Here is a 12,177-nt window from a genome sequence, read left to right on the forward strand (position 1 = left end):
TGAACACAGAATATATTAAATGAACACTTGTATTTATTGGGGGCAGAGCATGAAGCAGAATCCTGAAGTTAAGTTCCAGCTCTGTCACTAATGATCTATATGGCTTTAGGAAGATCATTAGATTTCTTTGAACCTTTGTTCCATCATTTAAATAATGGTGATATCTGACCTAATTATTTTTTTTTAAGTCAAGAGGATTCATATATGTGAAAATATTTAAAATAGTAAATTACTAGAGGAAATAGTGGACTATTACTAATTACTATGCCACTCTATTGGGCTAAAATTCTATAGTACGTGGTATACAAGATCAGAACATGGCCATTGAGTTGAATTTGTGCATTAAATAAGCTAAAAGTGAAGATGTTTTCTCTGCAGTTTCAGGAAATTGTTTATTGATGTGGAATGTGGACTTGCATGGGGTTCATCCTTGGGGAAAAGCTAACAGCAATATCAAGAACCATGATGTCTTTTATGCTTCTTCAGTCCTGCTCTCTGGCCTCACCAGCACTTGGGACCACAGAAAACAAGGGCAGGAGTCTTGCTAACAGAGTGTGAGGAAGAAGCCTGCCTGCACCATAAAGCAGGAAAACCCATGCAGACTGCTTTCAGCTACCACAACTACATCAATGTAAATAAGCTCTGTGATCACTACCAATGACTTGGATGCAGCAGTTTTTCATCCTTGTTTATAATAATAGAACAAGTAGCTATGACAATAGAAAAGGAGCATAATCATGAACAAGACAAGGAACAGTGCAAAGCTGAACTTCCGAGATTTTTCAGAGTCTAGAGAGATCTAGATCTACCTCTCAACCCCACCAGCCCTCTTCTGATAACCGAAGAGCCTCCCAATTGCATCTTTCATATCTTTATTTCTCAGGCTATAGATAATGGGGCTGAAGAAGGGAGCGAGGATAACAAAAGTGACAGCAATTGCTGTGTCCCAAAACACTGAGTAGGTGGCTGAGAATCGCAAGTACATGACAGCCACACTGCCAAAAAAGAGCAAGAACACAGCAAGGTGGGCGGCGCAGGTAGAAAAAGCTTTGTGGCGGCCTTCAGCCGAGGGCATTTGCAGAATCACCACAATGATCCGGAGGTAGGATAGGGCGATGACCAGGAAGGAGGCCAGGATCTCCACTGCATGGATGGCATCCACAATGACCACCAGAGATGTATCTGTGCAGGCCAAGCTCAGCACGGGGGTGAAGTCACAGAAGATCTGCTGGATCTGATTGGAGCCACAGAAGGGCAGGGTGCCAATCCATGCGATCTCGGGTAGCACCAGGAGGAAGCCACAGAGGCAGGATCCAGCTGTCAGACGGATACAGAGTTTGGGAGTCATAATGGTTGGGTAACGGAGGGGGTGGCAGATAGCTACGTACCTGTCGATGGCCATTGCTGTCAGGACACAGCCTTCTGTGATGCCAAGTGAGTGGAAGAAGTACATCTGCAGAAGGCAACCAGCAAGAGAGATGGTCTTCTGCTCACTGACTAGGCAGGAGAGCATCTTGGGGATGGTGGTCATGGTGTACCAGATCTCCAGGAAAGAGAGGACACGGATGAAGAAATACATGGGGGTGTGCAAGGCCATGTCCAGCTGGGTGACAACGAATATCATTAGGTTTCCAGTTATGATAAATCCATAGATGAGAAGCAAGAGAATAAAGAATAAGAGGCCACCTTCATGTAGATGCAGGAACATAGAGAAGAGGAACTCAGTCACCCTTGTCTGATTCCCACTGGTCATCCCCTGTGTCACCTGGGAAGGGAAGAAAGGAGACCAAAAACTCCTGAAATTGGGATGGTGATTACTTATTGAAAATTGCTTTGCTCTTTTCTGTAATCAGTTACTTAACCTGATGCTGAGGCCCTAAACAGGCCAGTTAGAAATCTCTCCAGTTGCACCTCTATGCAGGAACATCTGAAATGCTTGCTTTTGAACCTCTAAATTAATCTTTTTGTAAAGATCTTCAAATGATATGAAGAAAACACAAAGCAGCACACAATTTTAGTCCTCTGGAATTATTTTATGGAGGTGCAGTCAATTTTTTATTTTCTGAGCTTTTTGACCCCCTCTGTGTTTAGCTTTAAAACATGTATCTTTCTTTTTCACTATTCTCAATTCTTGTTCTTTAGAAAAGCAATTAAAAAATATAAAACACCATCAAGAACACTTCACTCAATAAGTCTTCAGTTGCTCACTCACATTTTCTAGCTCTGCTGTCTAATCTTAGACTGGCTACCTTTATCTCTCTGCCTCTTTTCTGTTGGTTTCATAGTAGCAAGCCTATCTCCATTTAGAGCATAGGTACCCAGACACCAGAAAGTATCCCTCCTCTCCTCTGCTTTCTCTGTAACTCCCTCTCCTTCTCGTCTCTTAGTGGTTGATATTGATAGGTGCTCAGACCAAGAGTCTCTTCAGAATCACAGTATACCTGAAAAGTGGCCATTGAATTTTGGACAAACATGTAATTTCACCCTTTCACATTCCATTTCTCCTAGAAAGACCACATCTAAGAACCAAAGGGAGGAAGAGATCATCCTGAAATTTTAAAAAAAATGCTTCTCTAATACCTTTGTCAATCTTGGGAAGAAAATGTCCCCAAAATCAGCTGCAATAGAACTCAGGCCAACATCTAGTTGCTGGGAAAAAAGGGCGACTAAAGTTTTTGAAAGGCTAATTAAACTTAAGTATGTGAAAGTGAAGTTGCTCAGTCGTGTCCGACTCTTTGTGACCCCATGGACTGTAGCCTACCAGGTTCCTCCGTCCATGCGATTTTCCAGGCAAGAATACTGGAGTGGGTTGCCATTTCCTTCCCCAGGAGATTTTCCCAACCCAGGGACTGAACCCGGGTCTCCCACATTTTAGGCAGACGCTTTACCGTCTGAGCCACCAGGGCAGTATGCTTATCTCTTAACTATTTTAACATCTTTTTCACTAATCTTATCTCCATGAAGTCATTCTACACATGAATATCTCTACATGTGGTCTTACTGTCCCTTGTTTTTTTCAAAAACATTAAAGGACAAACCCAAAGATCATAGCCTGATATTTATTGTCTTTTCTCATCATTTTTTTCTTTTTCTTATCTTTTATGGATTTCAATTTATTTATTAATTAAAAAAATTTTTGAGGTGTAATTGATTCACGATGTTGGATAGTTTCGGGCATACAGCAATGTGAATCAGCAATACACATATATAGATCCATTCTTTTTCAGATTCTTTTCCCACCTATGTCCCTGAGTAGTACTATGTAGAAATCCCTGTGTTATACAGAAGGTCTTTATTCAGTACAGTTCAGTTCATCGCTCAGTTGTGTCCGACTCTTTGTGACCCCATGAACCTCAGCACTCCAGGCCTCCCTGTCCATCACCAACTCCCGGAGTTTACCCAAACTCATGTCCGTTGAGTCAGTGATGCCATCCAACCATCTCATCCTCTATTGTTCCCTTCTCTTCCTGCCCTCAATCTTTCCCAACATCAAGATCTCTTTGATGCAAAGAGTCTATTCTTTGCATCAGGTGGCCTAAATATTGGAATTTCAGCTTCAACATCAGTCCTTCCAATGAACACCCAGGACTGATCTGCTTTAGGATGGACTGGTTGGATCTCCTTGCAGTCCAAGGGACTCTCAAGAGTCTTCTCCAACACCACAGTTCAAACGCATCAGTTCTTCTGCGCTCAGCTTCCTTTATAGTCCAACTTTCATATCCATATATGACTACTGGAAAAACCACAGCCTTGACTAGACGGAACTTAGTTGACAAAGTAATGTCTCTGCTCTTTAATATGTTGTCTAGGTTGGTCATAACTTTCTTCCAAGGAGTAATTCTCTTTTAATTTCATGGCTGCAATCACCATCTCCAGTGATTTTGGAGCCCCCCAAAATACAGTCAGCCACTGTTTCAGCTGTTTCCCGATCTATTTGCTATGAAGTGATGGGACCGGATGCAATGATCGTAGTTTTCTGAATGTTGAGCAGTAAGCCAACTTTTTCACTTTCTCCCTTCACTTTCATCAAAAGGCTCTTTAGTTCTTCTTTACTTTCTGCCATAAGGGTGGTGTCATCTGCATATCTGAGGTTATTGATATTTCTCCCGGCAATTTTGATTCCACCTTCATCCAGCCCAGCATTTCTCATGATGTACTCTGCATATAAGTTAAATAAGCAGGGTGACAATAGACAGACTTGACATACTCCTTTACCTATTTGGAACCAGTCTGTTGTTCCATGTCCAGTTCTAACTGTTGCTTCCTGACCTGCATACAGGTTTCTCAAGAGGCAGGTCAGGTGGTCTGGTATTCCCATCTCTTTCAGAGTTTTCCACAGTTTGCTGTGATCCACACAGTCAAAGGCTTTGGCATAGTCAATAAGGCAGAAATAGATGTTTTTCTGGAACTCTCTTGCTTTTTTTATTATCCAGCAGATGTTGGCAATTTGATTTCTGGTTCCTCTGCCTTTTCTAAAACCAGCTTGAATATCTGGAAGTTCACAGTTCACGTATGGCTGAAGCCTGGCTTGGAGAATTTTGAACATTACTTTACTAGCGTGTGAGATGAGTGCAATTGTGTGGTAGTTTGAGCATTCTTTGGCATTGCCTTTCTTTGGGATTGGAATGAAAACTGACCTTTTCCAGTCCTGTGGCCACTGCTGAGTTTTCCAAATTTGCTGACATATTGAGTGCAGCACTTTCACAGCATCATCTTTTAGGATGTGAAATAGCTCAACTGGAATTCCATCACCTCCACTAGCTTTGGTCGAAGTGATATTTCATAAGGCCCACTTAACTTCACACTCCAGCATGTCTGGCTCTAGGTGAGTGATCACACCATCATGATTATCTGGCTCATGAAGATCTTTTTTGTATAGTTCTGTGGATTCTTGCAACCTCTTCTTAATATCTTCTGCTTCTGTTAGATCCATACCATTTCTGTCCTTTATTGAGCCCATCTTGCATGAAATGTTCCCTTGGTATCTCTAATTTTCTTGAAGAGATCTTTATTCTTTCCCAATCTGTTGTTTTCCTCTATTGCTTTGCACTGATCACTGAGGAAGGCTTTCTTATCTCTCCTTGCTATTCTTTGGAACTCTGCATTCAAATGGGAATATCTTTCCTTTTCTCCTTTTCTTTTTGCTTTTCTTCTTTTTACAGCTATTTGTAAGCCTTCCTCAGACAGCCATTTTTCTTTTTTGAATTTCTTTTTCTTGGGGATAGTCTGGAGCCCTGTCTCCTGTACAGTGTCACGAACCTCCGTTCATAGCTCATCAGGCACTCTGTCTATCAGATCTAGCCCCTTAAATCCATTTCTCACTTCCACTGTATAGTCATAAGGGATTTGATTTAGGTCATACCTGAATGGTCTAGTGGTTTCCCCACTTTCTTAAATTTAAGTCTGAATTTGACAATAAGGAGATCATGATCTGAGCCACAGTCAGCTCCTGGTCTTTTTTTTTTTTTCTGCTGGCTGTATAGAGCTGCTCCATCTTTGGCTGCAAAGAATATAATCAGTCTGATTTTGATGTTGACCATCTGGTGATGTCCATGTGCAGAGTCTCTGTGTTGTCGAAAGAGAGTGTTTGCTATGACCATTGCATTCTCTTGGCAAAACTCTATCAGCCTTTACCCATGCTTCATTTTGTACTCCAAGGCCAAATTTGCCTGTTACTCCAGGTATTTCTTGACTTCCTACTTTTGCATTCCAGTCCCCTATAATGAAAAGGACATCTTTTTTGTGTGTTAGTTCTAAAAGATCGTGTAGGTCTTCATAGAACTGTTCAACTTTAGCCTCTTCAGTGTTTCTGGTCAGGACATAGACTTCGATTACCATGATATTGAATGGTTTTTGCCTTGGAAATGAACAGAGGTCATTCTGTCGTTTTTGAGATTGCATCCAAATACTGCATTTTGGACTCTTTTGTTGACTGTGATGGCTAATCCATTTCTTCTAAGGGATTCCTGCCCACAGTAGTAGATATAATGGTCATCTGAATTAAATTCACCCATTCCAGTCCATCTTAGTTCTCTGATTCCTAGAATGTCGATGTTCACTCTTGCCATCTACTGTTTGACCATTTCCAATTTGCCTTGATTCATAGACCTAACATCCCAGGTTCTTATGCAATATTCCTCTTTACAGCATCGGACCTTGCTTCTATCACCAGTGACATCCACAACTGGGTGTTGTTTTTGCTTTGACTCCATCCCTTCATTCTTTCTGGAGTTATTTCTCCACTGATCTCCAGTAGCATATTGGGCACCTACCGACCTGGGGAGTTCATCTTTCAGTGTCCTATCTTTTTCCTTTTTTATACTGTTCATGGGGTTCTCAAGGCAAGAATACTGAAGTGGTTTGCCACTCCCTTCTCCAGTGGACCACATTCTGTCAGGCTTCTCCACCACGACCCGTCCTTCTTGAGTGGCCCCACATGACATGGCTTATTTTCATTGAGTTAGACAAGCTGTGGTCTGTGTGATTAGATTGGTCAGTTGTCTGTGATTGTGGTTTCAGTCTGTCTGCCCTCTGATGCCCTCTCTCAGTGCCATCCATCTTACTCGGGTTTCTCTTACCTTGGATGTGGGTATCTCTTCACGGCTGCTCCAGCAATGCTTAGCCACTGCTCCTTACCCTGGATGTGGGATAGCTCCTCTTGGCCACTGCCCCGACCTGTCTATTTCATGTATTTTTGAATAACACAATAGTACTCTGTCTATGTCAATTCCCATCTCTCTATTTATCCCTCCTGGCCCCCTTTCCCCTGGTAACCATAAATTTGTCTTCTATATCTGTGGCTCTTTTTCTGCTTAGTAAATAAGTTTATTTGTACCTGTTTTTGGATTTATTTTTTGGATTCCACATATAAGCAGTATCATGTATTTGTCTTTCACTGTATACCAGTCAAACTTTTAAGCCAAATGATTTTCTATATGCTCATCAGCTCTGCCATATAGGGCCAATTTTCTGCATTTTATTTTTATATTATTCTTTTCTTCTATTTCTTGACCTCTTCCTGTTGGAATCCAATTGCCAATATCCAGTAAATGCTCCCATTATCATAAAAGCCTCACTGATTCTCACCGCCAGAAGTAAACACTCTCTCTTAAGAATACTTTATATTTTCTTCTTTCATGATAGTTAATACATCTTTTTTTCATTTTCCCCTGGGGGCTCAGATGGTAAAGAATCTGCTTGCAATACAGGAGACCCAAATCAGACAGTAAAGAATATGCCAGCAATGCAGGAGACCTGTGTTTGATTCCTGATTCAGGAAGATCCCCTGGAGGAGGAAATGGCAATCCACTCCAATATTCTTGCCTGGGAAATCCCATGGAGAGAGGAGCCTCGTAGGCTACAGTCCATGAGGTCGCAAAGAGTCAGACATGGCTGAAGCAATTGAGAAGGCATGTATGCATGTTAGGGAGATTATTATTATTATTGTTTTATAGGTAGAGAAATTGAGAACCAGAGGAGAAAAGTAATTTCCCAAATTCACATAGCTAGGATCCAAAGCAATAACTGGAATTTTGGTCTTTAGGTCTTTAGTCACTATTATTATTTGTACCATACTGGGAAATTTAGATCAGGATTCATCATTCATTCTGTTTTCTTCTTTGAGTATCACTATGTGTTTATGGCTATGCCAGGTATGAGATGAGAGAGCTAATGTGTTTTTTCCCCCCTCAGGTCAAACAGAGGTTAAAATAAATGCATTGAAGCCTAGGAAAATTAGTTTTAGAAGATGCCTCTTGCCTTATGTCTCAAGCCTTGAGAAAGAAAGATAGGAGAGCCAGGTTTTGCAAGGGAGCAGGCACCAGTGAAGCAGAAGGGCAGAAGGCGTGCACTGAGAAAGATGTGAGATAACTGAGTTTTCTCTGTTGAAAGCAGCCACATTTCTGTCTCTTGTGTGTTATCTTTTCTCAGACTAAAGTCCCAGAGAGTGGCCATACTGAGTAGTCATTATAGAGAACACAGAAGGATAAAGCAAGAGACCATGGAGCTATGAAAAATGGAATTTCAGAGCTAAGTGGCTTATAAAAGGCAACTAGAGTGACTATTTCTTACTTTGAGTGAGGCTCTTCTCACTAGCAAGTTTACATTGTTATCTATCATCTGTACATCAATTCAGTTGCTTTCATATATTTATTGATCCTCTGCTATGTGCCAATCACTGCTGAAGGTTTGTGCATAAATGTGTGCTAAGCCATGTCTTAGTCTTTGCAACCCAATGGACTGTATCCTGCCAGGCTCCTCTGTCCATGGGATTTACCAGGCACAAATACCAGAGTGGGTTGCCATGCCCTCCTCCAGGGGATCTTACCAATCTAGAGATAGAACCTGTGACTCTTACATCTCTAGCACTGGTAGACAGGTTCTGTACCACTGGTGCCACCTGGGAAGCTCGCTGAAGGCTCAAGGGCTATATAAAGTTGAATGAAACATTAATTTTTGCTCCTGAGACACATAAAGAACATTTAAGTAAATCCTGGAATGACGGATAATCAGCAGTGCCTAAGGAGTTCAGCCTACAGATTTTCATTGTAGAGTAAGAAGAGACTTGAATTAGATTGCAGTCCTGGAAATAAATAAGTAAAATTTTCTATAAGTCCCCAGGAACCCACAATTCTTTGGACCTTAAAATTTTAGTGTTGGAAAGACCTTAGATATCATCAGTATCTTCATCTGTTAGGTGAACAATATTCTTCCTAATATCCTTTCTAATTTCTTTATTTATTCTAATTTCTTCACTTATATGATACAGTTCTAAACATATGAAGTTTTACTCCATATTCTGAGAAAATTTTACCCTGAAAGAAAATTTAACCTAAAAGACCAGGTTAATTTGGGTACCAAATGTAGGTTAGCATGCTCAACTAGTTTACCACATACCTTGTCTGAGACCACAAGAATGTTCCTCAGAATCTCTGCAACAACCTGCCCCTTCTGCTAATTTGTCAGTGAGACTATAGATGTTTCTGCATTCTCTTTCTGGAGTATCTAGAATGGAAAGATTATCTTTCCTGAGAGTTTCTCTTTAGATAATACAAGATCTTTTAAAAGTGGTGCATCTCATTCTCCACTCTAAGGGACCTATTAGAGGAAGCATGTCACATGGTAACTAGACATTCCTGAGGGGGTCAGGTCTCAAAACTTTCCTTTGGCTAAATAATCTTATCTCTCATAGGGGAGTATAGATCTAGGCACTGGGGCCCAGAATGACAATGGGTGTCAGAATAGCCTTCTCTCAAGATCACACCTCTCTGAAACAGACCACTAATAAACACTACTTTCTTCTCAGCCTTTCACTCATTTTTCACTATGTTTTCCACTTCTACTGAGATGATGATAATGATGATGAAAATAATATATTTTTGAAGTTTTAAATACACATTCATTTAATTCTTTTTTTAAATTTATTGTTTAATTGGAGGATAATTACAAGGTGTTGGTTTCTTTCATAAAACTATGTGAATGAGTCATAATTTTATATATTTGACTGTGGCTCTTATCATGAACTCCTTATTGCAAAATTCAGACTTAAATTGAAGAAAGTAGGGAAAACCACTAGACCATTCATATATGACCTAAATCAAACCCCTTATGATTATACAGTGTAAGTGACAAATAGAGTCAAGGTATTAAAATTGACAGAATGCTTGAAGAACTATGGACAGAGGTTCCTAGCATTGTACAGGAGGCAGTGACCAAAACTGTCCCCAAGAAGAAGAAATGCAAAAAGGCAAAATGGTTGTTTGAGGAGACCTTACAAATAGCTGAGAAAAGAAGAGAAGTGAAAGGCAAAGAAGAAAAGGAAATATATACCCATTTGAATGCAGAGTTCCAAGAATAGCAGGGAGAGATAAGAAAGACTTCCTAACTGATCAATACAAAGCAATAGAGGAAAACAATAGGATGGGAAAGATCAGAGATCGCTTCAAAAAATCAGCAATACCAAGGGAACATTGCATGCACAATGGGTACAATAAAGGACAGAACAGTATGGACCTAATAAAAGCAGACGATATTCAGAAGAGGTGGCAAGAATACACAGAAGAACTGTACAAAAAAGATCTCAATGACCCAGATAACCACAATGGTGTGATCACTAACCTAGAGCCACACATACACGTGTATATATATATATATATATATATATATATATATATATATATATGTGTGTGTGTGTGTGTGTGTGTGTGTGTGTGTGTGTGTGTATACACACACATATCATCTCCCTTTTGAGCCTCCCTCCCCCTCATTTAATTCTTTAGAAAAAGAATTCATAAACTTAAAATGATTGACAAGGTAAATTTTATATTACACACTTTTTTACCACAACTGAATATAAAAAAAACTGTTTGTATGAAGTAGCCAAGACAAGAGTTATTCCCATTTTGCAGATGGAATAATTCAGAGCAGTTAAAGGTTTGCTCCAGTTCACATAGCCAAGAAATGCAAGGTTGAAATTGAACCTTGAGCCTCAAAACTCAAAATTAGCTAAAGATTAAGCTTTCCTTTGATTACAACTTTAATTATTCCCAAATATAGGTTCTCTAAAATGATCTTTTACTTAACTTGCAGTATCATTTAATAGGGCTTAGTTTAACTAAGAAGAAAGGCAGGGAAAATAAGGACATTCCTGAGCTTTTGCTTTACATTTTTCTATTTTCCACTCTATTCCCTGCCTTGAACTGTAAGTCCCAGCAACCAAACTGTTTGTAGCCATACTCTCACAATGCTATTTTGATCTGTCATGCTTTGGGTTTTTTCCCTGTTCTTCCCTCTTCCTCAAATTTCAACCCTGCTTTCTTCTTTCCACCCAAAATATAGGCACACACTCCACCTCTGTAATTCTTATTAATTTTTCAAGTTTCAGTACTATACCCTCTTCTTCTGGAAGCCTTTCTTGGTTCTCAGGTTGTTTGGGGGGATCTTCTTTTGTATTCCTAAAGCATCTGGTACATACATATGTTGTTGACATTATCTAGTTATATGTCCAGATTCTAAGAAATTTAATGGTGATCTATAATTATCTATTCATATTTGAATTTCTAGTACACAGCCCACGGACTTACATGGAGCTCAAGTAACACATGCTTAATGAAGAGGATAAACAAAGGTCTAGGAGTGAAAATACAAGAACTATGTTTGTAGGATATTAAATATACTTGATTTGAAACAGGGGGCTTGTATAGTGAATCGGTGGAGAAACAGCATTGGAGGATTAAGTTAGGTGGATTTGGAGATCTGGAATGTCAAGTGTTGGGATTTTTAAAATATATTTTGCAAGCAGTATGAAGTTATTAGGTAATTTTACAGTGGACATTATTGCATGAAATTGCACTTTAATGGGTAGAATGCAGAGAAATTATGGAAGTGAGGACTGTCATTAATTCATTTAACTAGCATTTATTCACCACTGTTCAGGCATCAGACTCCTTTCTGCAATGGTCTGGAATAAAGGCCTAAATAAGACAGTAATAGTGAAGATAAAAGATAAAAGGGGTAAGAATAAATATAAATAATTAATAAGATCTGACAACTGACTCTGTGTAGGGCATGTTGGAAAGAAGAGCATTAAAGAGATAGATTTTAAGTTTGAGTTAGTTTGTCAGGGACCATTATTGATAAATACAGTAACAGCTAAAGCAAAAGCTAATAGAGGGGGGCAATTATAAGATGAGTTATATATATGTTATTTTGAATATGTGGACAAGCTTATAAGTAGAAATTTCTTATTGCCATTAAAGATGAAGAATGGACTTCAGGAGAGATGAAAAGTCTATGGACTTAGACATAAGTGTTAAGTAAAGATTATAATTGAACTATGAGGATGCACTAGATAGTTGAAAAACAGTGTCAGAAATGGCAAGAGAGACTGGAAGATTATAATTGGTGAGTGGAGGAATATAATACATAACAATTACTTACTGGGTTAAGTATGTGCTGAAAATGCACCAAGGAAATTATATATTTCTTCTCATTTCATCGATTCAGTATTCCTATAAGTTGCTCATTATTATAAACCACTTTAAAAGTGAGGAAACTAAAGTTTAAATGACTTATGTATCATCCCAATAGTCATGTAACCAAGAAGGTGACAAAGTCAGAATCTAAGTCTATCTTACTGTCTTGTTCCAAAACATCCAGGGAACTAAGAGAACAAAGACA

The 12,177-nt window shown here is 39.3% G+C and overlaps 1 protein-coding gene across 1 annotated transcript; it reads right to left on the reverse strand.

Annotated features, from left to right (window-relative positions):
- Positions 1–805: 805 nt before the first annotated feature.
- LOC133040075 (olfactory receptor 6K6) lies at positions 806–1,828 on the reverse strand. The gene has a single exon (XM_061119820.1). It carries the CDS (start codon positions 1,751–1,753, stop codon positions 806–808), a length of 948 nt encoding a protein of 315 aa, XP_060975803.1. The 5' UTR covers positions 1,754–1,828.
- Between the last annotated feature and the right edge of the window lie 10,349 nt (positions 1,829–12,177).

The sequence above is a fragment of the Dama dama genome, chromosome 20 (assembly GCF_033118175.1).
Source record: "Dama dama isolate Ldn47 chromosome 20, ASM3311817v1, whole genome shotgun sequence".
NCBI classification, from domain to species: Eukaryota; Metazoa; Chordata; class Mammalia; order Artiodactyla; family Cervidae; genus Dama; species Dama dama.